This window comes from Carettochelys insculpta, chromosome 2 (genome assembly GCF_033958435.1).
Source record: "Carettochelys insculpta isolate YL-2023 chromosome 2, ASM3395843v1, whole genome shotgun sequence".
NCBI lineage: Eukaryota > Metazoa > Chordata > Testudines > Carettochelyidae > Carettochelys > Carettochelys insculpta.
The window spans coordinates 181,730,879-181,757,429 of record NC_134138.1 but is presented as its reverse complement, the minus strand read 5'-3'; the positions used below and the strand labels follow the sequence as shown (position 1 = coordinate 181,757,429).

The window sequence follows — 26,551 nt, the reverse complement described above, 5'->3', positions numbered from 1 at the left end:
AAGCACGTCGTAGAACTTGTCTTTTACTTCTGGTGTGGCGTACAGGGTTGGGGCATAAGCACTGATCAGGTGGACAGGACCAGCGCAAGTTTGAAGTGTGATCCGAAGAAGTCTTTCTGATCCGCCCATGACTAATTCCAACATTTGTAGAAGGGTGTTTCTGACAGCAAAGCCAACACCATGCTCTCTGGGTTCTTCTTGGGCTTTACCCTGCCAGAAAAAGGTGTAGTCCTTTTCCTTTAGAGATCCCGAATCTGCGAGTCGCGTCTCTTGCAGTGCAGTGATATCAACTTGGAGCCTCTTCAGTTCCTCGTTGATGACAGCGGTCTTTCGGGTGTCACTGATGGCCTGAAGATCTTCAGTCAAGCCGGTCAGCATGGTCTGCACATTCCAGCAAGCAAGATTGAATTGTTGATGTTTCTCATTTCTTGTTGATTTTCTTATTGGTTTGCCTGGTGCCCAAATTTCAGTCACTTGTCAGGTTCAGGAACCTTAAGCCTCATGCACCCAGCGAGGCAGGTGAACTGTGGCGGGACAGTACCTTATTGGCTGGGGGCTGCCCAGCTTGAGGCGGGCGGTGACTGTCCAGTGAGATGCGAGGATCTCTCCCACCGTCGAAGGCAACCCCTGGCGCTCGTTCTCTATGCCAATCGAGCGAGAGCTTATAACCGGTAACTGTTGCCTCCCGTGTTGATGCAACGCTGTTCAGCGATGCCGGAGTACCTCTCCAGGCGTGAGCCTGGGCATTTGTTATGGAGACTCTGGGCTGCCCAGACATCAGTGTCCCCCTGTCGGCTTTACTGATATAGTCCAAAGGAGAGGATAACCTCCACGTCTGGTACCAGCTCAGCTGCAGGAGTTGCCGGGACAGTGCCAGAAGTTGACACCGAACCGCCTTCGGACTCCACTCCAGATTTTCTGTCAGGGTTTACTCCCTTAGCCTTTCTCCTTCCCAGGATAACCCACAAGGCAGTGGGGTAACCTACTTCATCAGATGCAGACTAACACAACTACTCCTCTGAGATTTGTAATATTTAGGTTACACCTAATACCAGAGGACAGTCACTTAAGTCTGCTCTGCACTAGAAGGTTAGGGTAAAAGCTCTCAGACAGATACTCTTTAATTCATCTTACAGGGTGTATGGGAAGGCCTGCCTTATTCCAGTCTCCACAATAGGACACCTTTTCTTGCCAAGGCACCATTAAGTAATCTGTCATCATTGCATAGAGACCAGTGGAGCATACCGACCAGCCTTCTGCCCACCTTCAGTTAGCACCCATTCCTTATCAATGTTTGTTGTTCAAAGCAGGCTAATCTCTCTCTCTGCAACCGAGAGGAAACAGGGAAGGAGCATTAAGCACAAGCTGCTCTGCCATACCTGGACCACCACCCTCCCTTCCCTTCTCTGGGTGAAGGGAAACTTTCACTATCCCAGCCCAGAGGGGGGGAGCTTGCAGTGACCACGAGAGCCACACAGCCTTGAGAGTGTGAGCAATAGTGCTGTGTCTCCCCATCTCCTAGGTTGCTGGGAGAAGGGAAACTTTCACCGTCCCAGCAGAACAGCGATAAGAAGCACATGGCAATTACAAGAGCCAAACGAGCACAATAGCACAAGCTGCAGTGCCACGCCTTCCCCTCCAGATCTGCTGGGGGAAGGGAAATTTTCACTGTCCAAGCCAAGGATGGGGGTGGAAAGCATGAGGCAACCATGAAAGACACACAGCCCTGATGGGACAAGCCCACACTGCCATGTCTGCCAGCCCCCAACACTTCCTTTCCTGAGGGCCCTGGGGAAAGGGAAAGGCTCAATGCCCCAGCATAGCAGGGAGAGGAAGCACACTGTGACTGTCACTGCCACGGTCCCTAGGGCTCCCTTCCCTCCCTCCCCACTTGCAGTGTGTAAAACTACAGAAACTGCTTTTGGAATCACAGATGTGAAAGCATGGCCCCAATCTGTATCGCACCATGACGGGAAGTGAACCGAGTCAAGCAGGTCCCTTAAGATCTCTTTTAGTATCTGCTCCAGAGAGGATGCTGAAGAGCCAGAATTTGTCCTTCCACATAACACATCCTTATTTTGTGTCACAGAGACTCTTCCATGAAATTCCTTTGTGTTATAAAACTTTCTCATCTACAATAAGTGTGTCTCCCCAATGGCCCTATATTGTCACTGTCACCACTCCACAATTCCTTTCCCCACCACCGGCTAACTGTTAGACTAGAACAGATCTGAAGGAGTAAATGAACATGGGAAGATAAGTTCCTAGAGCACATACAAGCTGCCCTCATGGAAAGGGCACAGTTAAATGCATGGAGTAGAGCCATGTCTGAGGAGAGGAGGGCAGATTGGGAAGACAGTAGAGCACTCAAGAGAGTATGAAGTCCAGACCCAGGAGATATTGCAGCAGTGAGGCAGCAAACAGAGATTCTGAGGTGCCTGGTACAAGAGCAACAGAGCCCCACTGAAGCCTATGCTGTCCTCACCGTGTTTCATACCCTCCCTCCATCAGCGCCCCGGAACGCAGGGTTGGGGGGAATCAAAGGCAGCCTCACATTCTATTCCCATGGATGCTTCTCAGAACAGAAGAATGACATTTCCCCACTTTTGAGGGTACAATGCCTCTCGCCCTTGCTTACCCACCCTGGAAATCCATGCCATGAACTTCTTGACTTTCCCCTGAATAAAAATTATTAAGCTTGCAAAAATGATTAAGCTCATCTTTACTGCTTGTGTGCCTGTGTGTGTGTGGCAGCGGGGTGGGGTTTACAGGATTTACAGGCCAGCGCACATCATAAAGAGAGCACCTCCTTAAGAGCAACGTAAATGACTATCATGTCTCTGTCTGGTCTTTCATAAAACTGTTTTTCAAAGCTTCCCTGATTAGCAGTGCGCCTCAGTATGCTCTCCTTATTGCCCTGGTGTCTGGTTGCCCATAATAAGTAGCCAGGTGATCTGTGTCAGTCCTCCATGCAAGACAGATTTTCCTCTTTACTCTCACATAATCTGTGGAATCCAATTATCCCCCTTCGTCAAATACAGCAGCAGGCTGCCACCATGAAGGGAAAGTTGTTTTTGCTGAGGTGTAACCAAGTCGGGAGGCTCCAGAACCTGGCTTTTAAAGGGCCAAATGCACATTCTGCTACCATTCTACACTTGCTCAGCCTGTAGTTAAACTGCTCCTTACTGCGTGATAAGGGCACTGTAGGAGACTGATGACACAGGCCCAGGACCACCCATAGCACTTTTTTGTCCCATCAGACTCTGGGAGCTTATCCACAATGCAAGGGGGCATCAGAAACTATAGGATAGGTACCCACAGTGCCTTGCTGATCAAGTTAAAGCTGCCCACCCTAATGGGGATATACTCAATTGATGTCCTCTGCCAGTGTGGACATGCATACTCGACTTTACAAAATCAGGTGCTACAAAATTGACCTTGACAAATTTGACCTAATTTCCTAGTGTATAGTAGTGTTATCCAGCTCAGTTGTGTTTTAGGTTGCAAACCAAAACAATGCTTGTAGTTGATTGTATAGTAGACTCTATGAAGAATTAAGTAGAAAAGGGAAATTAGAGATTTACAAATAAAGCAAGCAAACATAGACATACAAATAAGCTACAGTCTTAGTTTCCCCAAAGTAATAGAAAATCAGCAAGCTCATCACACAGAGAGAAATTTTGCCTTTACCACCTTCTTTCAGATCAGAATAGTCTATAATTGCCTGTAGATCAAAGAATTGGTTGATGGTATGGCAGTCATTAATAGTTTCCAGCATAACTCTTCCCATCTCAGCTCTGTCCATTGTCTCAATACAGGTTAAAATGTTGAAATTCTGAGACCTGATCTGCACTACAAATGCATGTGTATTTAACACAAACTTATGTTGGTACTTCGCACAGTGGTGTGGAAAAGCTAAATATCCATGCAACAGCAGCATAACTACACATGTGCAGCTGTGCTGATGTACTAGATGAGCCCTAAACAACTAATGGTATGTCTATATGAATAGCGTAGTGCAGTTGTACTGATACAGCTGCATCACTGAGGCACATCTGGGGAAGACTGTCTATGCTCATGGGAGGGAGATCTCCCGTCAGCATAAAAAGAACTTCAAAAGTGGGAGAAGCTTTCCCACCAACATAAGCACAGTGCACACAACCACTTAATGTCAGTGTAACTTGTGTCACTTGGGGGTGTAACAGGTTTTAAGGATGTTTGGAAGGAGTTACTAATTTAGGGTAGATTTGCCAATCTGATTTAAAGATTAAAGGACAGTACCTACACCCTGATCACTTTAAACACAGGGATCTAGAAATGCTCCAGCACTACAGTTAGTCCTGGAGGTTTCCAATTATTACATGAGTAAATTTAACAAGACTTTTCTTTACTTTTCTTTTACAGCATGTTGATATAAACAAATAGATGAATTATATAAATTATATAAATGATGCTAAGTGATACTGAGTAATAGAGAGAGTCAATATAGACTTGCAGTCTATATACTTTTTCACTATTTTAGCACAGCATACTGATTATATAGTTTGCAATATAGTTTTTGTCTTGGTAAAGTACAGTACTCCCTCCCTTTCATGGATCCTAGGAATTGAGGCCCACTCTGCTCCACAGATGGCTAGGGGAGATCGTATGACAGTAGAACAAGGAGGCTGAGGTTAGAAAAAGAGAGCTAGTACCAGAGAAAAGAAGCTTGTGAGCCTTCTTTTCCCACTTGCCATGGGGTATTATATTCTGTTTTACGTCACCTTAACCCAACATTTCCAATACCAAATTAGGCATTGGCACCCTAGGAATTTATGGGTTACACAGATATGATTGGTGACATTCATTTGAGGTGTCATCCTGAACGTTCATGAGATGTGATGTTGTGGCCTCATGCTTAAATTCCGAGAAAGGGCAACAGGACCCAGAAATACCACCTGAGTGACCTTTGTCTTACATTTTCCCCAAAACAAGGTGGGTGCGACCCATGGCCTGAATGTTATTGATCTCTGATGCATGCCCTCCATCACAGCTATTTGAGCTGGCATGTGGTTAAAAGTGTGTGATAGTAAGATTGAGATCCTAGGTCAGACAGGTACTTATACCAATTACCTTTATGCCTTATATCTAGGGGAAAACAGAAAAAAACTTTCAACAAACTAATTCTTACAAGGCAAAGTACTCTGCAGGTCTCTTGCAGTTTGCCATTTTGTAGGACAAGCCAACTAGCATTGAATTAATTTTACTGGATTAATACATATAGAGAAGCTTTAATTTAAACTAAGAGGCCTTATAAACTGGCAGGCCACAGGGGTAACATAGACATAGTCTTGTATCACAGTCCCAGGTGAAAGAACTAACAATGGTGGAGCAAATGAGTCTCCACAGAGCCCAGATATGGAGGAAATGGGAAAATGAGGGAGGCACAGCAAAGAATAAAAATTCCTTAGCAACAAATAAAAATTCCTAGCCCTTAAAGTCCTCCTTGCTCTTTCTACAGCTATTGGGTGGATGTACAGCAAGCACAGGGAGCCAGAGAGAGAGGAAAATAGTCTTCCTTCCTTCCTTCCATCCTTCCTTCCTTCCTAGTTCTCTCCCTCCTGAAAGCCTGTTCCATGATGGAAGTGGGAGAACAGAGAGAGAAAGTGCCAACCACCTACCTATTCCTTTGTATAAAGAGGAAAGATAGGTGCTTTGGAGGGGAAGACAAAGTCCTTGACAAGAAGGTGGAGGCAGAAATCTGGTATGGGGGCAAGCAGATGCATGGATATAGGGGAAGGTAGTGTGGGAGTACATGGCGCCCTTGACATGGGCAGGTGGAGTATAGGAGGCACACAGAGTTCCTGGAATAGATGGAGAGGAGTAGGGATGTTACATAGACTCCCTGGCATGAGGAGAGCAGGGTGGGTTGCAGGAAGTTGGAGAAATAGAGGGGGATAGGAGAGTGGTGCACAGAGAACATCTGGGGTGGAATGGAAGAATACAAGGAGCTTATGGTGTGTGTGATGCACTTAACCTACAGCAGCAATAAAGTTTGGAACTCTCTACATTTGGTATGAATGTGTGTGTGAGAGAGAGAGTAGTGGTGGTGGTTACTAAAGATTCACTTTCCTATCTGAAGGATTTTCTTTAATATTAATAACTTAATATTTTTTATTTCTGTGCAGGATACTTTTGTTCCATGCAGAGCATTATAAATAAACTATAGCCATAGTCCACATGCTATATCAGTGAGGGGTAAGCTAGGCTAGTGAATGGGCCACATGAGTGCCCCTCCTTCATCTCAGTGGGCCTCAAGACTGTTGTAAATAAGACAGTCTTCTAAGATAGGACCAATTTGCTAACTGCTCTTGCATACCTAGAATTTGCAGGATGTGCCAACTGAACAATAGCAGCACTTTGAAGGCAGAGGGAGGCCCAGCTCTCACAGTCAATGTTGAGTGCAATCATCATGCACCTCACTTCATGGCCGCGTCTACACGTGCACGCTACTTCGAAGTAGCGGTGCCAACTTCGAAATAGCGCTCGTCACGGCTACACGTGTTGGGCGCTATTTCGAAGTTGAAATCGACGTTAGGCGGCGAGACGTTGAAGTCGCTAACCCCATGAGGGGATGGGAATAGCGCCCTACTTCTAAGTTGAACGTCGAAGTAGGGACCGTGTAGACGATCCGCGTCCCGCAACATCGAAATAGCAGGGTCCGCCATGGCGGCCGTCAGCTGAGGGGTTGAGAGACGCTCTCTCTCCAGCCCCTGTGGGGCTCTATGGTCACTGTGTGCAGCAGCCTTTAGCCCAGGGCTTCTGGCTGCTGCTGCGGCCGCTGGGGATCCATGCTGCAGGCACAGGGTCTGCAACCAGTTGTCGGCTCTGTGTATCTTGTGTTGTTTAGTGCAACTGTGTCTGGGAGGGGCCCTTTAAGGGAGCGACTTGCTGTTGAGTCCGCCCTCTGACCCTGTCTGCAGCTGTTCCTGGCACCCTTATTTCAATGTGTGCTACTTTGGCGTGTAGACGTTCCCTCGCAGCACCTATTTCGATGTGGTGCTGCCCAACGTCGAAGTTGAACGTTGACGTTGCCAGCCCTGGAGGACGTGTAGATGTTATTCATCGAAATAGACTATTCCGATGTCGCTACATCAAAATAAGCTATTTCGATGTAGCATGCACGTGTAGACGTAGCCCATGTGTCCTTGCTTGCTTTTAGTCTGGATAATACTATTAGGAAAAAAAATATGCCAATGGAAACCAGCAAAATTGTGAGCAACAGTAAACAAAATGTCTCATGGGCCACACAGAGAACCCCAGTGGGCTACCGGTTGCCCACTACTGTGCTATATTATACATGTCTATTTTTAACTCAGGGTCCTAATGGTAAAGTACACACTGCAAATCTCTTAAGCTTGGTTCTTAGGTGAAGAGGTTGTCATGAAGGGAAGTTAGACTGCATTGCTACACAGATGTTGTCACTTGTAACTCTCAAGTTTCCTGAGGAGCCAGGTTTGCTTTTCTGCCTCAGGAAACTTCCAAAAGATCCTCTGTTTCACGAGAGCAGAGAAATAATTGTAGCTGCCATTTTCGGAAACATTCTAAATTAGTGGAAATTTGCTTGAATTCATGTATCTTCCAGTCATTTTTAGTAGGAGACTTTCTAGTTCCACGGCTTTTCTTGTGACTTCCTGCTGCATTTTTGTAGATGGCGCTGGATCTAGGCTTGGACAGACCTCTGCGTTGTGTATACTCTACGTTGTGTATACCTCTGTGTTGTGTATACCTCTGCGTTGTGTATACTGTTTATATAGCAATCAATTTATTTTATTACACTTTACACTTTCACTTGGACTCAGGTTGTTGTTGTTGTTTGTTTGTTGGTTTGTTTTTTCACCTTGGCTTACTGCAGCAATATCATCTAGCTTGTTCCAATTTTGCATTGTTTGCCTGGGAAGTCAGACAATAGCTTAAGAATCAGAGAGCAGATTCACCTGTACATTTATTTATTCAGTTTATACTGTATTTCTGTCATGTATATTTTAGATGCATTTATCATACAAAATTCTGTTTGGTCTATCTCATCTGTTCCTGTAAGTGACTCTGCAAATTTAGGAGTCTGCTCACATGCAGTCTTGCTGCAGTCCATGGCACATCACATGGGCACACTGATCCATCTTCATGGCATCATTTGTGGGGTTGGTGCTGTCACCAGTCAGGACAACTGCATCTGAATCCCACTCCCCTTCCAGGGCCCAGCAAGGGCACCCTTGCCTAGGCTTTGGGCTCCCCAGCTACCACTTCTCTTGGATGGAGATACATGTCTCTCTCCGCACTGTGAATGCAGATTGCTCAGTAGGCCAAGTTTTCATTCTCTTCAGAGGCTCTGAACAGGGCAGTCACCATAGTAATAAGCAGGCCTGCTGATGGAGCAGGGCAAAGGGGACAGTTTCTCCGGGGCCTGGCATTCAAAAGCAGGCAGAGAGCTCCAGACCCCTTTGAAACACTGCAGCAATGCTGTTTTTTCACTCCATGTGGTTCTGAGGGAGTGGAGGGGAGGGGCCTAGCATTACAGTCTGAGCAGTGCTAAAGGCTGACTGCCCTAGATCCTGCCCATTCCATTTTTGGCCTCACCCCTTCTGTGGGTGTGGAGCTGGGCCCCTCTCGCACCTTGCTCTGGGGCCTGTGGTGGCTGTTGGCCCCACTGGTAAGAAGGCACACCACAGCTCTTTCTAAGCAATCCCATTTATTCTTAAGGTACAGGTATTAGAGGGAAAACATTAAAACCATAAAAAATCTACTCAGATGGTAGTAAGTATATCAGAGATTAGACTTTGATTCCAATGAGGGTTTGGCTGGTGAACATCAAGGGTCTTTTCTATGGTCACAAGCACATCCATGAATATGTGAGTCACTCTTTCTTCCAACTGAGGTCTCTGGTCTGGGCTTCATGTAACAGCAAAGGGTTTTTCCTCCAAGCACAACTTCAAAAGGATGAGCCCAACTTCAAAAGATGATAAGCTGTCTTCCGCACCTCCCAAGTATTTCCTAGGAATCCCATTTATTTATTGATGTATTTATTTTTGTGTTTATTATTTCAAAGAGTTCTTTGAAGCTGATAACGCTTGCCAGGTTTTACATTAGTCACATCCCCTGGACACGCTACATAGGCTACGTCTACACGTGCCCCAAACTTCGAAATGGCCATGCAAATGGCCATTTCGAAGTTTACTAATGAAGCGCTGAAATGCATATTCAGCACTTCATTAGCATGCGGGCGGCAGCGGCGCTTCGAAATTGACGCGCCTTGCCGCCGCGCAGCGCGTCCAGACGGGGTTCCTTTTTGAAAGGGCCCCGCCTACTTCGAAGTCCCCTTATTCCCATGAGCTCATGGGAATTTGCATGGCCATTTCGAAGTTTGGGGCACGTGTAGACACGGCCATAGAATCCCACAAAACACATAAACATTAGCATTTTATAAACAATGAATTCCTCAGATCCTTAAACTTAATTCCATAAGGTTTAATGTAATTCAGTAAGGTTTGTCAAAAAGATAGCAGAAAATTGCCATTACCTATCACAGGGGCCAACTCATTATTTGCCTTTGAAACCTACTTCAAAAATCCTTTTGCCAAACTGCCTCGAAAAAAATACATGACCACGGTTAGGCTGCTGGTATGTTGGTACCACTTCCTAGTAGGCCAACCTACAGTATCTAATTGTTTCCTTCTGTTTCCCAAGATGTGTGTATCTATTTATTGTCTCTGGTATTCTTAGACTGCAAGTTCTTTGGGGAAGGATGGGGTTTTTGTTCCCCATTTGCACAGCGCCTAACACAATGGGGCACTGGTCTGTGACTGGGAACCTAGGCACGATAATTCAAACAGCAACAAATAATGTCTGCTTTTTTTATGTGTTCTGCAAAGTACCTAGTGAAATAGGACATGAGTTGTGATTGGGGCTTCTAGACACTATCTGGAAGATAATAAGGTTGTAAGTAACAGTCAGTAAGCATTTGTAAAGAACAAGTCATATCAAACCAAACTGATAGATTTCTTTGATAGGGTAACAAGCCTTGTGAATAAGGGGGAAGTGGTAGATACGGTATACTTAGATTTAGTAAAGCATTTGATACAGTCTTGCATGACCTTCTTATCAGTAAACTAGGGAAATACAACATAGGTGGGGGCTACTGTAAAGTAGGTGCATGACTGGTTGGATAACTGTTCTATCATCAAAGCTGCATAGTCATTCTGGAAGGGCAGAATAAGTGCGTTCATAGAAATAAGGGGATTTTGAAGTTGGTGGGGTCCTTTTGAAAAGGACCCTGGTGTAGATGAGCCGTGCAGGAGTGAAACGCGGCAATTTCGAAGTGCCTCATTAGTATTCTTTAATCTGGCCATTAGCATGGCATCACGGAAACTTGGTGGGATAATACACATGATTGGAATGTTGGTATTGAAGGGTACAGCCTGCTTAGGAAGGATGGACAGGGAAGAAAGTGAGGAGGTGTTGCCTTATATATTAAAAATGTACACACTTGGACTGAGGTGGAGATGAACGTAGGAGATGGACGTGTTGAGAGTCTCTGGGTTAGACTAAGAGGGGTAAAAAACAAGGGTGATGTCCTGCTTGGAGTCTACTACAGGCCGCCTACCCAGTTGGAAGAGGGGGATGAGGCTTTTTTTAAACAACTAACAAAGTCATGCAGAGTCCCGGATCTGGTGGTGATGGGGGACTTCAGCTACCCAGATATATGTTGGGAAACTAATACAGCAGGGCACAGACTATCCAGTAAATTCTTGGATTGTATTGGAGACAATTTTTTATTCCAAAAGGTTGAAAAAGCCACCAGGGGAAGCTGTTCTGGATTTGATTTTAACAAATGGGGAGGAATTGGTAGAGAACTAGAAAGTGGAAGGCAGCTTGGGTGAAAGTGATCATGAAATCAGAGAGTTCACAATTCTGAAGAAGGGTAGAAGGGAAAACAGCAAAATAGAGATAATGGATTTCAGGAGGGCAGATTTTGGTAATCTCAGAGAGCTGGTAAACTCAGAGAGCTGGTAGGTAAGGTCCCATGGGAAGCAAAACTGAGGGGAAAAACAGCTGAGGAGAGTTGGCAGTTTTTCAAAGGGACATTATTAAGGGCCCAAAAGCAAGCTATTCCGCTGCGTAGGAAAGAGAAAATATGGCAAAAGACTGCCTTGGCTTAACCAGGAGATCTTGCATGATCTCAAAATAAAAAAGAAACTGTATAAAAAATGGAAACAAGGACAAATTACAAAGGATGAATATAGGCAAACAACACAAGAACGCAGGAGCAAGATTAGAAGGGCTAAGGCACACAATGAGCTCAAACTAGCTACAGGCATAAAGGAAACAAGAAGGCTTTTTGTAAATATATTAGAAACAAGAGGAAGACCAGGGACAGGGTAGGGCCATTGCTCAGTGAGGAGGGAGAAACAGTAACAGGGAACTTGGAAATGGCAGAGATGCTTAATGACTTCTTTGTTTCAGTCTTCACTGAGAAGTCTGATGAAGGAATGCCCAACATAGTGAATGCTAGTGGGAAAGGGGTTGGGTTAGAAGCTGAAATAAAAAAAGAACAAGTTAAAAATCACTTAGGAAAATGAGATGTCTGCAAGTCACCAAGGCCTGATGAAATGCACCCTAGAATACTCAAGAAGCTGATAGAGGAGATATCTGAGCCTTTATCTATCATCTTTGGAAAATCATGGGAGACAGGAGAGATTCCAGCAGACTGGAAGAGGGCAAATATAGTGCCCATCTATAAAAAGGGAAATAAGAATAACCCAGGAAACTACAGGCAAGTCAGCTTAACTTCAGTGCCAGGAAAGATAATGGAGCAGGTAATTAAATCATCTGCAAGCACTTGGAAGGTGGTAAGGTGATAGGGAACAGCCAGCATGGATTTGTAAAGAACAAATCATGTCAAACTAATCTGATAGCTTTCTTTGATAGGATAATGAGCCTTGTGGGTAGGGGAGAAGCGGTAGATGTGTTATACCTCAACTTTAGTAAAGCATTTGATACGGTCTCACATGATATTCTTATAAAAAAACTAGGCAAATACAATTTAGATGAGGCTATTATAAGGTGGGTGCATAACTGGCTGGATAACTGTACCCAGAGAGTAGTTCTTAATGGGTCTCAATCCTCCTGGAAAAGTATAACAAGTGGGGTTCTGCAGGGGTCTGTGTTAGGACCGGTTCTGTTCAATATCTTCATCAACTATTTAGATATTGACGTAGAAAGTACGCTTATTAAGTTTGCAGATGATACCAAGCTGGGAGGGGTTGCAACTGCTTTGGAGGATAGGGTCATAATTCAAAATGATCTGGATAAATTGGAGAAAACGGTCTGAGGTAAACAGGATGAAGTTTAATAAGGAGAAATGCAAAGTGCTCCCCTTGGGAAGGAACAATCAGTTTCACACATACAGAATGGGGAGAGACTGTCTCGGAATGACTACAGCAGAAAGGGATCTAGGGCTTATAGTGGACCACAAGCTAAATATGAGTCAACAGTGCGACGCTGTTGCAAAAAAAGCAAACATAATTCTGGGATGCATTAACAGGTGTGTTGTGAACAAGACACAAGAATTCATTCTTCCGCTCTACTCTGCACTGGTTAGGCCTCAGCCGGAGTATTGTGTCCAGTTGTGGGCACCGCAGTGCAAGAAAGATGTGGAGAAATTAGAGAGGGTCCAGAAAATGGCAACAAGAATAATTAAAGGTCTAGAGAACGTGACCTATGAAGAAAGGCTGAAAGAATTGGGCTTGTTCAGTTTGGAAAAGAGAAGACTGAGGGGTGAGACATGATAGTGGTTTTCAGGTATCTAAAAGGGTGTCATGAGGAGGTAGAAAACTTGTTCTTCTTGGCCTCTGAGGATAGAATAAGAGGCAAAGGACTTAAACTGCAGCAAGGGAGGTTTAGGTTGGACGTTAGGAAAAAGTCCCTAACTGTCAGGGTGGTCAAACAGTGGAATAAATTACCAAGGGAGGTTGTGGAATCTCCATTGCTGGAGATATTTAAGAACAGGTGTTAGCCAATGGCCAGGTAATGAGTGGTCTGTGAGCCTTATCACACCCAAGTCAAGGTCCTTTCCAGTGCTAGTGTTCTATGATTCTATGATTCTATGGCCATTTCAAAGTTTTTCCTAAGTATAGACACGTCCAGGATGATTAAATAATGAAATAAATTGCATAGGGATGTTGTGGAATCTCCATCATTGGAGATTTTTAAGTGCAGGTTAGAAACACATCTGTCAAGGATGTTCTCAGTAGTGCTTGATTCTGCCAAGAGTGCAGTGGAGTAGCATAGATGACCTCTCAAGTACTGTTTCATGATTCTATGAGAATACAAATAATAAAAATAAAATTGCCTCCACAAAAAAACAACTAAGGTAAAGGGCTCTCCTTTCTCAACCTCTAGAAGAAAAGAACACCTGCACTCTGCACTCTGCTGTAACCACTCCCTCAGGAGAATGTGAGTCAATGGATAGGGAGTGTTTCCTGAAAAACTGGCTCTGCTGGAATACGCAGTATCTTGATCAGACAGATCAGGGCAGTATGCACATTTTTCTCAGGGAGTTGTCACACTAAGATTGACATGTCTTTATTTCAAATGACAGATCAAGGAAACTACCCAGGAGGAACCTTTTTTAAGCAAAATTTGTTTCAAAATACTGTCTTTGGAAAAGAAAAAATTCTGAAATAACACATTTGACCTTTGGCTTCACAATCTCTGACTTTTCTACTGTGTATTCCTTAGGCAATTCTTTACTGTCGGTATTTTAACTGGTCAGTTGCAAAGGGGAAAGTGGTTATGTGACCTTTTTTTGTCTTTTTATTTAAAGGCCTCAACGTATATTTTATTTAAAATGTTGCTCCGCTTACATTAGAAATGTAGGTTTTGTTTAAGTTTGAAGTCTTTTGCAGAGGAGAACGGTCAGGATTTTGACTCTTTGAGCACCAAGGAAAGACAACCTAGTTAATGTGGCTGGAGGAATAGTTGTGTATTCAAATTTTTAAAACTCTGTTTGTTAGCATCTATTATGTTAAGAATGAGGGCTTGTGTACATTTAAAATAGTACAGCAACACAGCCACAGTTCTTCAGTACAGACACTACTTAAGCCAATGAGTAGGTAATCCAGTTCCCTAAGAGGTGCTAGCTAGGTCAGAAGAATTCTTCCATCCACTTAGTGCTACAAACATGGTTGGTTTTGGACTTTGGTTGGCTTTACTACACCACTCAGGGGTGTGGCTTTTTCACACCTCTGATTGAAGTAGCCAAACTGACTTAATTTACTAGTGTAGACCATGCCTGAGAAACACGTAAATTGATAGACATCTTTATAAGAGATAGACTATTCACTGCCTTTTCACAAGGCCAGTGTTATTGTACATTGTACTGTTGGGGCTTTCATAAATTCACAATCCACATTTCTAACACCTCCAAAAATCTTCCAGAAAAAGTAGGGAAGATCAGATTTCACATTCCTCATACTTCTAACCTTTTTCTAAAAAAATCAATCAATCAATCAATTGCAGACTTTTTATATACTGTGTATTGTAAAACTACAAAGGACCCACACACATTTCCTCTAAAACCAGTCCATATTTAAAATATATAGCAGTCCCATAAGATTATTGAATTGAAATATATAATATAATTGAAATATGATTTATCATGCAGGAGTTCCAACATATTCATGTATTTAATTGGGAACATATATTACCAATTCCAATTTAGTGTTTAGTTTTTTGGTTCTATAACACTAAAAAAATGGGGGCACATTCTTAAGTGTCCTGTGGTGTTTGGCCATTGTAGTGATTTGAAGTGTTTGATGCTATACAGTACAACGGTGTTACTGCGAACACAATAGATTTGTTTTAAGACTCTAGTTAATCACCAGAGTAATGTGTGGAATTCACATTGTTGTGATAAGTAACTTAACTTGAGCCTTGGAATGAATCTCTTGGAACTCTTGCATGATGTTCATTTTTCAATAATATGATCTTGTGCAACTCCTATGTAAAAGTGTCTCTACATGGGAGGTAAGTGAGGTTTCCCATGGCTAGCTCAACTGAGCTAATCTTATTTAGAAAACATTGTTCCCAGTGTAAACAAGGCCTAAGTGTCTGATTCAATCCAGTGCTTAAAGATCATAAAGAATTTACCCCAAACTCTTGAAAACCTAGCTCATTCTGAACTGCTGCTTACAAGGATCCTATAATGGTAAAAGTGTAATTCTGTTTGTCAATGATCCTGTTAGCTGTAATAATCGCATATGTATACCTTATGGATATACCCATTATCAATACCTTAATTTATATTATACAGGATTTTAATCTAATATTTACAATATGAAAAATAAAGTAACCTAAAGTTTGTGTAGGGCATAGGTGAATTTGCAATGTTCTCTTAATGGAATGTTCTCATAATGAGGGAGAATTGAATAGTATGTAACAGTAGGAAACTGTGAGAAAGTTTGCGATGAAGATTGTATGGAATTTCCCCATTTTGTCAGGAAAATGATTGAGAATTTCAGTTTTTTATCAGACACTTTGGGAATATAGCACCTTCCATATTCTTATCATTTAGAACTGGATCCCAGTTCTTCAAAGTCAATTGGAGGATTGTCATTGACTTCCATGGAAATAGAACTAAAGGTGGAATTTTGGACCTCAGATTAATTTTCAGCATTTCTTAAGCAAATGCTGGTCTAAGAACAACAGATATTCTTTAGTAGCAACACAGTGGTTTCTTTTTGCTACGTTGCTTTTAAACAGATGTTTCTCTTATGAACAGTGTTAACAACTCACACAGGGAAAATGTTCCCTGGGGAAAAGTTGTGAGCAAGTAGTGGTTGCTCTTACAAGGCATTGCTTCAAACAAGTGTCTACTGTGATTCTTTCTGTACTCTGGAAAGAACATAGAGAAACTTTATATGATTAATAGTAGATTAAAATACATTTTTATTATTTCTGAATTGTTATCCCTCCCAGAATTTCTGTTTCGGCCATAGTACATAAATGCCGTTTAATCGTACCCTGGAATATATATTTTAAGGAAAGTATTTGCAGTGTTTTCCACTCCTGTACTGCGTCTGGACCAAAAATTAACATTAAAGTTAACTTCAGAGTAAGGGGCTACTTTGAAGCAGCTTGCAGAGCATCTACACACATTTCCTTACTTCGAAGTTAACTTTGAAGTAAGGGAGGCTAACTTTGAAGTCACTACTCCATTCCCAGAAATGGAGTGGTGCCTTACTTCGTAGTTTAACTTTGAAGTAAAGTGTGTGTAGATGTTCCGCACTCCTTACTTTGTGGTAAGGGGTCCGCCAAGGAAGCAGCCCCCGGGAGGATGGAGACAGTCTGGCTAGCCCAGGCAGGGCTCTATGGTCCCTGCCAGCCTCCTTAAAGGAAGCAGCTCACCAGCAGCCCCAGGCAGGAAGCTGACACTGTGCTACAAGCAGGGGAAACATGAGCTCTCCCTTGGATTGCCCCTGCTTGAAGCACCAGCCAGTCTCCGCACAGCCTGCCCACCATGACAGCATGCCATAACTCCCCTGCCACCTCCAGAGAGCGCTGGATGAGGAGTCCAAGGGCTCACAATGCCTGGGCAAGGGCCATGTCAGGAGGGGACGCTTCTGGTCCAAGGCGGAGATGAAGGACCTCCTCGCTCTGTGGGGGGAGGAGGAGGTCCTTCACCAAATTGGCACTTGCCAGTGCAACACTGTGGCCTTCAGCCGACTGGCCAGTGGGCTCACCAACTGAGGCCACTCCGACCACACTGGCAGCAGCATCAGGATAAAAGTAAAAGAACGGAGGCAGGCGTATGTCAAAGCCCACGATACTGCCCGCCAGTCGGGGGGCATGGCCCATGCACTGCCCCCACTGTAAGGAGCCGCACAGGCTTCTGGGGCTGAGGGAGGCGGCCAGCCCAGAGCACCTCATGGACACTATTGGACCCCTCCCACGGACAGTGAGAACAAGGTGGGACCCTCCGCACCACCAGCCCCCTGCACGGGGAGTGGTCCACCAAGAGCAAGGGTGACGATGAGGGCTCCAGCAGCAGGATCCTCGCCATTGTCCTCCCATCTGGGACACCCAGCAAAGCCTCATCGAGTCAAGCCTCGCCCAAGCCCTGGGAGGTTGCAGCCGGTATGTATGGGGTGAGCAGGATGTTGCAAGGGCTGGGATGGGACATCCCCCTTTTCCCCCCCGGAACAGCCCTGCAGCCAACATGCTTGGTGATGGGGGAGGGAACACGGGCCGACCCTCACCAGGTAGGAGCCTCTGGGCACCTGGGATCCCACACTGCTCACAGGCCATTGGACAGCGGGGATGTGGGGTGGGGGACAGCAGAGCGAGGACCCAGGCCACCCTCGGGTTGGGACCCAGCACTCATGGGCTGTCCCTGTCTTCTTGTGTCTCCACAGGTCCATCATTGGGAAACTGCCACAGCCCAACGGAGTGGGCAGCAGCTGCAGGGGGCCTGGAGACCACCCCATTGCCCCAGCCTGCATCCCCCCATGGCAGCTGACAGGCCTCCCAGAGACAATGCTGGAGGGATGAGGAGGTGGCTGCCAACCAGGCGATTGTGCGGGAGATGACCGGGTGGTCTGGGACTGGCTGATGATGGTGTGGGATGTGTGGGTACAGCTGGCCGGTGGCCTGGATGCTGTGGCTCGGTTCTTGGCCACCTACCTCGCCTAACCTCCCACCACCTCACCAGCCTGGCCCACAGCCCCCATTCTGGCAGCTGGCCACCATGTGGCAGACCTGTCACTGGCTGCCCATCTTGAGCTGGCTTGGTGGCTGCTGGCTGAGACAGGCACACCTGTCCCAGCCCCAGTGGTCCCCCAGGCACACTCTGCAGAGGCCGAGCCCATGGCACCCCCACCCCAACTCTACTTCCTCATGGTCCCGCCCCCCTTGCAGCCCCACAGGAAGCCCCAGACCCAGGGCAGTAGGGGCAGCCATGGCCGACGCAGTTCCCAGCCCCCCATGACCCTGGGTGACTGACCCTTCTCCAATCCCAGCCCCCCTCCCGGTTCAGTCCCCCACCTAGCCCCGCCCCTGGTTCAGTCCCCTCCAGCTAGCCCTCTGCCTTCCCCCTGTGGACCATTTCCCCCATGCAATGTAAATAGTTTCACACATTGTTCTGTTTTGTTTTCTCAAATACATTTATTCCCCAAAGTAAAGTTTATTGTTCCCACCCTAACCCCATGTCCCTGGTGCTTGCTGGGAGAATGGTGGGTGGGGAGCAGGAAGGGGTGCATTCAGTGGCAAAGTGTGAGGGTGGGGGAGTGGGGGCGGGGCCCGTGGTGCAGAGTGTGGCTGGGAGGGTCATCAGGGCAGGCCCTGGGTGAAGGCCTGGCACAAGGCCTCCCAGACCCTGACCCCATCCCTCTGAGCCTCACGGCATGGGGCAGCAAGCGGCTATTAGTAGCTGGCCCCCACGTCTGTGGCCCAGCCATGGATAAAGGGCTCCTGCCAGCCCTCCACAAGGTTGTGGAGGGCATAGCAGGTGTCAATGACTGGGGGGGGGGACATTTGAGAGGCTGATATCCAGCCTGGGGAGGAGGCTGCGAAACCTTGCCTTCAGCCTCCCACACACCCACTCTACTGTGCCACAGCGTGGTTGAGGTGACCGATAAAGGTGTCCTGGGCTGGTGTGGGGAATCTGGTATGGGGCCGCATGAGTCATGGGTGCAGTGGGTATGTGGCATCGGCCACGACACAGGGGGGATCGTGATGTTCCCGAGTGAGAAGTCCCCCAGGGACACGTGTCCTCCTGCATCCAGCATCCCAGCCGTGAATTCCGGAACACCCAGGCATCATGGGTCCTGCCCGACCACCCCACGGACACGTCCAGGAAATGGACCCTCGTGTCCACCAGGGCCTGGAGTACCACTGAGTGGTACCTTTTCCTCTTAAGGTATGTGCCCCTGCTGTGGTCCAGAGCCTGGATCTTCATGTGCATTCCATCCAGGGCTCTGAAACAATTGGGAAGCCCAGGTCCATGAACCTGGCATCCAGATCCCCCAGGTCATGACATGTAGCAGGAGTACTGTGTTGATGGCTTGGATGACCTGCCGGAAGGGAAGGAGGATATGTCCATGAACACCTGACTGGGAGGTGCCTCTGCCCCCTGCCTCCTGCCTGCTCCCCACCAGGGACCCCTTGCCTCATGCCCAGTAGCCTCATTTCCAGGGTCCATGGTGGAGGCTGGACTTACCTCAATCAGCACCACTCTGACAGTGGCTTTGCTGATGCTGAATTGGTGGCCAATGGACCAGTGCCTGTCAGGGGTGGCCAGCCTCCACAGTGCAATAGGCACCCTCTTCTGCACCGGGAGCACTGGCTGCACCTGGGTGTCCCAGTACTGGAGGACTGGGGCAAGCCAGTGACAGAGGTTCTATGTCTGGTGGGTCAGCCAAAAGTTCCTCAGCCACTGCTTGTCATCCCAGTTCTCCAGCACCAGTGGATTCCACCACTCGGTGCTGGTGGCAAAAGCCAACCAGCGCTGGATCGGGGGTCCTGGGGGATGAGCAGCAGTCCTGTGGCCAGGGCCTGCAGGGTGGGTCCCATGCAGGTGACCTGGCCGTGCTGCTGGAAAGCCATGGAGGAGGCTGGCCAGGGTGGAGTGAACATTGTCCTTGGGGAGGGTGGGAGTGGGCATATTGATTAGCTCTTCTCCTCAGCACATGCTCTGCTGCTGTCTGCAGCCTGGCACCCTTGAGGATGTACAGGGAGGGGGTGTTGAGAAGGGTCCTTTAAAGGGCCAGCTGGCTGCGGGCCTGGAAGGGCTTGCTGGCCATGCAACCCCATGCCTGCATCATTTCCTGGCCCCTTACTTCGAAGTAAGGGCTGACTGTGTCTGGATGTTTTACTTTAAAGTAAGGGAGGGTGCTTTTTGTGTGTAGGTGCTCTACTTGGAAGTTATTTGAAGTTATTTTGTAATGCAGACACAGCCCTGGTGTGATAGCAGCCAAGCTTATATGACTGCTCATTACATTCATTTATTATGTTGCCTAATTGGTGAGTGGATATAGGTCTCGCCATCACAGCACAAATCATACAGTAAAACTGGTGATTGTCTTTGATTGTGTCAAAGATACAGCATGTGGATTCTACGCTGCATGACAAACTTTTATTGGCTATGTCTACACAGCAGTCCTCTCGCGAGAGAGGAAAGCAAATGAGGGAATCCGCATTGCGAATGAAGCACTGATTTACAAATTTCGTGTTTCATTTATATAATCCCACGTGATCACACTGTTGGGAGAGATTTTGGCAGAAAAAAACCAGCTGTGTAGATGGCATTCTGCCCATAAAACCCACCCCGCGCTTCTTCGACAGACCCTTATCCTTCATTTTTTTTCAGGGATAAGGGTCTGTCAACGAAGGGGGTTTTTGCCGACAGAACCCCATCTGCATGACTGTTTTTTTGCCAAAAATCTCTCCTGACAGCGTGATTGCACAAGGTTATGCAAGTGAAAAATGAGATTTGTAAATTAGTGCTTCATTTGCAATGTTGGGTTTCTCCATTTGCATTCCTCTCTCGCAAGCGGAATGCCACATAGATGCATCCATTGGGTTTAGGTTATTTGACTGAAACCTAGTAAATATTTCCTTTCCAAGAAACTACTCAATAGGTTAAAATATTGTTTACTGCATGTGAAAACTATAGGTTTTTAAATAGAGAAATGATGTATTTGCCAGTTACACAATCACAATAATATTAGGTCCAAGTCCCTTTTTTGGCCTTGCTGTACTTTGGATGCTATACAAACAATAAAACTAAATGTTTTGAGGCAAGGACTGTCTTTTTGTTCTGTGTTTGTACAACACCTTCTAAAATGGGATCCTGGTTTGGAGTTAAAACGTTGCTCTCATGCACAGAAAATATTGTTTCCTCTTAAACTTAAATTATTGCAATTAAAATGGGTTTGTCTACTGATCATGAGAAAAGGCAGAAGAAACTGCAAAGAGTTGTCTAGTCTTGTATCAGATGACAGAATGGGTAGCTAATAAGAGGAATATTTGAAGGCCAAAGTGATTTGAGTGGCAGAGCTGCCTTCTTTCTGTGGAGAGAAAACATAAAATGGTGTCTGAAAGTAAAAGAATATACAACCTTTCTGCAGTCCAGACACAGGCTATTGCCGCTGGAGTGTTAGTAGTCCTCCAGGGCCTTCCCACAGTTCTCCTGTGCACCCAGGAAAGACAGGCATAGAGATATCCTTTGTAGTAGAAGGGGTGGTTCCTTTTTGCAGCAGGAGTACTTTGGGTCACAATCTGGGAAGAGAATTTCTTTCTGAACCCTGGCTAATGTCTCAAAGTGGTGTCAGTTCTTTATGGAGAACATGAGCTCAAATGTATCCCTGTGTAAATTACACTGGAAATTACCTCAGTGAGGAATTTAGCTGACAGTGTCTGAAAGAGGACGGAGTTTCTATTTAGAAGAGAGAATTGCTCTCTAGTAGCTTTTGCCCTAGTCCATGGCCCTGGAATGCATGTGGGTGTACAGTGAAATGATCCACTATCTGTTTCTCCACAAAATCCCTTTTATAGAAGCATCTGGTGTCATGGGGGAATCTCATGTGTCTCTTTCATTTACACCTGTCTCCACAGTAATGATCAATCAATAAAAAGCTTGGTACACAATACGCATCTCCATTAGAAAGAAACTCTGTATTTCTCGTTTCACGGTCACATATGAAGAGACTGTTCATTCATTGTTTTCTCACTCCAGTGCACCTTCCTCTGCCCCTTTAAACAGACAAATAAAATTCAGCTAAATGTATTCTAAATAACATTCTTTTCTTTCTGCCCTTTCACAGAACCTGTACCAAAACAGGTTCCTAGGCCTGGCTGCCATGGCGTCTCCATCTAGGAATTCACAGAATCGGCGCCGGTGTAAAGAACCTCTCAGATACAGCTATAACCCTGACCAGTTTCATAACATGGACATCAGGAGCAACTCCCATGAAACAGTCACCATTCCGCGGTCCACTAGTGACACTGATCTGGTCACTTCAGATAGCCGGTCTACTCTAATGGTCAGCAGCTCATATTATTCCATTGGGCACTCACAAGACCTAGTTATCTACTGGGATATAAAAGAAGAAGTCGATGCAGGGGATTGGATCGGCATGTATCTCATTGGTAAGTCCCTCCTGCCTTTGTGTTTCCAATTACTTTCTTTATTTTTTTCAATTTTGAGTGTATTAGTGAACAATAAAGTAAGGTGCTAACAGAAATTTCTTGGTCTAATGTGGGCAAGCTTATTTACATAGTTCTGAAGAGGCCTCTTTGTGTTACATTGTAACACACCCCTGAGCTTTTTCTTGCCTGAGCAAGCATTGACTAGGGTCTTTAGGGCCCTGTCTACACTATGGAGTTTTCCAAAGTTTCACACGGATTTGATTTTAAAGCAGTTGGAATTCTGCGGAAAATGTCCCTAGGGTGGACAAAGGCCTGGTTTACACTAGGTGATAAAGTCAAATTTAAGGCTCTATGGTCAGTTTTAAAAACTCTCCATCTACACTCCAGTGCTCAGTAAGTCAATTCTAAGTGGCTGTAATGCCAACTTCTGTACTGCTGACTTCCCAATGAAGCTACTCAAATAATTGAATTTGCAGTGTTGAGCAAAAACAGTGTAGATTAACTGGGGTTAAAATCATTTTTATTAGACCCAGAAACTGTCCCACAATGCCCCTCAAGGTGTTCTTTCAGGTCATCACTCCATGTGAGCAGGAAGTAGGAAACAGGAAGCCTGGCATTTTGAATTCATTTCTTTGTGATCAGCATGGTGATCGCATCTCGCCACTTCACAGAGCACCAGCATGGAGCCATCAGGTGACCCACAATTTAAGTTCCTCTGGTAGGCTAGCCCCCGCCCCAACACAACGTATGATGATTTGGCTGCGAGGACCAGACAGCAGTACATGAGGAAGCGAGGTGTCATGTCCTGCATGGGGTGAAGGCTTCTTCCCTGCACAGGGTATAGCAGAAGAGGCTGAGATATTTTTTTCAGAGCTTCACATTTGTACATGGAGGCCTCGCTCCCCCACAGGTGCCATGAGTCAGGGATCTGTCCCCTGCCCAACCAAACCACGTGGCTAGCCCCCAACCCAATAAAAACACATGCCTGCTGCGCCATGCGGACTGTGCTTCCAGATAGTAGCATGTCCTGGTTTGTGCGTGGTGAAGACTCAAAAGGCAAGACAGATTTGGTGGGGCCGTCTCTGGGGGAAAGGCCCCCCCACAGCAAAGATTTTTAGGGCTGGCTGTTAACAGGAGGAAGTCATACTGTGGGCTGTTCCCCCACTCCGCTTCCCAAAGTGTGTGGCTCAGGGGAGCCGCACAGTTGCTGCAGTGTCCTATTCACAAAGGAAAAACAGCTCCCTGACCTGCTCTCCTGCCCCATGAAATGTGTTCTTTCCCCAGGGCACAACAGGTACCTGGTAGCATGGCACAATCAGAACGGGGGAAGTCATCCTAGCTATTTGCAGGCAGAATAATTCTTGAGTGGTGACAACAGGTGCCCAGCATCCCTCAATGCAAGTAAATTTATGGATTTCCTGAAGTGCTTATAGATTGGTGTAGCTTAAGCCACCTGCACAGTTTTCTCAGGAGGCTCACACTCGAGGTGTTCTTCCCCCAGGGAACCACTGAGGTTCCCGTTTGCATGGCACAGACACCTGGAGAACAGACACCCTAACACGTGAGACAGAGAGCTCAATGACTTGCTGCTGTACCCCATGAAAGTTGTTCTTTTCTCAGGGGACCACTGAGGTTCCTGTTAGCATGGTACATACATCTGGAGAACAGACACCATAATATGTGTGACTAACAGCTCCCTTACTTGCTGCACTGTGAATGCAGCCTGTGTGCTCTCTCTCTTCCTTCCCTCTCAAACACAGGCAGTTACTTTACCACACACCTAAGCCCACTGGCATTCCTTCCCTACCTTGCTGCGTGTGATCTTGCTTTAATCCACTGTGGAATGGAGGGTGTTCTTTCACAGGGTGCCTGTTCACATGATTTTCACAAACCACTAGAAAGCAAGGCACTCAGTCTTTTCTTTTCTTCTTCTTCTGAGTGGTGCTAACCACTGGCTACCAATGCCCTCTGGGAAGTTCCACTTTTCCTAATTTCCTTCTGAAAATTGGTCATTTGGTTTCAAAGGGAGGGGGATGAGGGAAATGCACTCTGGGAAGATGACAGTGGGTGCTATGAGGGCGCAGTTGATTAAAAGTTTCACGATGCAGATGACTCAAACAGTATCTCATTGTGGAAAAAGACTTCTGCAGAATGGCCATTTGTTTTGAGGTCAATGCAGCATGGGAAGATGGCATCACTCTCCCACAACCACTTGTGGGGAATTGTTTCCCATAATGCAGCAGCAAAAAAAATCCAGAATGCAGCAGGGCTCGGAGAACTGTGGGATAGGTTCCCCCAGTGCAAAGACAAAGTCATGGCTAGGAGGGCTTAGTTGGGGTTGATCCTGCTGGAAACAGGGGGCTGGACTTGATGATCTCCTGAGGTCCCTTCCAGCCCTATGATTCTATGATCACTTACATGTAACATTGTTAACCATTTTGATGCTGATGGTTAGAACCAGAAATGCACAGTTAATAGGTAGTTAAAGGTTGGTGGTTATTACATCCTGAGAATTGTGTAATTTGAATCTGGTGGTGGTGAGCTTGCTTTTGAAACATTTTAACTCTCCCCCCCATCCAACTTGCTTCATATGATCCTTAATTCACTCTTTCTAGCATTATGCATCAGCTGTAAAATAAATTGTTAGCTATATCTAACAGTGGGTGTAACAATTGTCCTAATATATCTGTTTGTCACTTCTCAGGAGACTTATAACATTTCTAATAATTACAGTTCTCCAAAAATATATCCACAGTCAAAAACAAATGTCAAGACTCAAAAGTGAGAATAGCTACTCTGATTACACAGCTAACTTAGGCTATGACTAGACTGCAGGCTTCTGTCTACAAAATTTCTGTTGACCAAAGTTTTGTCGACAGAGAGCACGTCCAAACTGCAGATCTCTCAGAAGAGATCTCCTGGTCAGGAGCGTTCTGTCAACATCACTGTACACCTCATTCCATGAGGAAGAAGGGATGTCTCAACTGAGGGGGTTTTCCAACATTTGTCCCTGTGTGGACAGGCCAAATGTCAGGAAAGCCTCTCCCAACAGAAGTGCTGGCAAAAGGTATGTAAATGTGTTGTGCAATTTGCGGATCTTTTGGTGGCAGTTCTCAGCAATCTAGACATAGCCTTAGGCTACAGCTACGCTCACAGGCTTTGCAAACAAAACCCCAGTTTTGTTGACTAAACTGGTGGAACGTACACATACGAAATGCGTTTTGTAAACAGTACATCAACAAAAGTTGTCACTTCTGCCGACAACCTTCTACCTCTCCCAGATGAGGAAGAGCACCTTTTGTCAACAGGTTCTGTCAACAAAAATGCTGTGTGGATGCTCTGCGGGGGGCCTCCTCTTGACAGACAGTGTATCCAGGACAATGGGCAGCCCTGTCTGCTGTGCTTCTGGGTGCCTGTTTTGTAGAGGGAGCTGTTTGGCCACTCTGTTGACAGAGCAGAGCATTTTTCCAATTGGCCTTATGTGTTTAAAAATCTCATGAGTGGATGATGTTTTCTCAGCAGAAAGCTAACAGCAAAATGTTTACTGGTTTTTATGTGAAACCAATACAAATGTCATTTGTCCAAATAGTAAATATTTACATATTGGTATTTCCTATATAAATAAAAATCTGGTTTAGTGGTAATCCTGCAATAGGCAGAATATGTGCAGTTATTTATCTGATGGTTTTGTCTTCCTCCTTCCCCTCTCTTACTGTTAGTGTATGTTACAGTACAGAGCCTTTTAGAGAAATTAATGTGAACTTCTGGCAGCTGTTTATAGATAATTACTGCGGCTACATTTCAGTTGCTGCTAGTTTTACTCGTCTCCTCATATCAGTATCTGCTGTTGAATGACTAATAAGAAGTATCTAAACCTGGACTTGAAGAATAACTTTTGGCCTGGTCCCTGTATATACAGGTATCAATCAGCGAATCCATTCAGGTCTAATATTGTGCTGTAAATAAAGATAGACAATAAATTTTCTTCTTCGAGTAGTTTCATTAGGGAAAACAAAATATTTTAAAGGTTATTAAATAAAAGTTATTTATACATAAATTATTTTCAGTCCAATTTCCTGTCCCTGTTTTCTTTTCAGAAAGTCCTTTTCAAAATTTTGTATATGACCTAATTTGTACTTGAAATTTAGCTTTAAAAATGTATGCTTTTTTCATCTGCTCCAGTCTTTGATTTTATTTCCTCCCAAAGGGCAATTTTTGCGTCACTCAGACATATCTCATTTTCTGAGGATTTTGATTAATTCATATTTTTGCATTTTTTCAGATAATTTGATATTCAGAAGGCCAGACAATTAAGCCTATTGAAGTCAATGGAAAAACTCACTTTAATTAACTTAAAAATGGGCTTTGT

The 26,551-nt window shown here is 45.4% G+C and overlaps 1 protein-coding gene across 2 annotated transcripts in view; it reads left to right on the top strand.

Annotated features, from left to right (window-relative positions):
- HECW1 (HECT, C2 and WW domain containing E3 ubiquitin protein ligase 1) overlaps window positions 1-26,551 on the top strand; it is a 343,912-nt gene that overhangs the window by 101,275 nt on the left and 216,086 nt on the right. Inside the window, exon 2 of one of the 2 annotated variants that reach the window (XM_074988069.1) lies at window positions 21,858-22,182. In XM_074988069.1, coding sequence (XP_074844170.1) covers window positions 21,858-22,182 — 325 coding nt within the window. Of the gene's footprint in view, window positions 1-21,857; window positions 22,183-26,551 lie in introns of those variants that run through there. The other variant, XM_074988070.1, reaches the window with a different exon arrangement.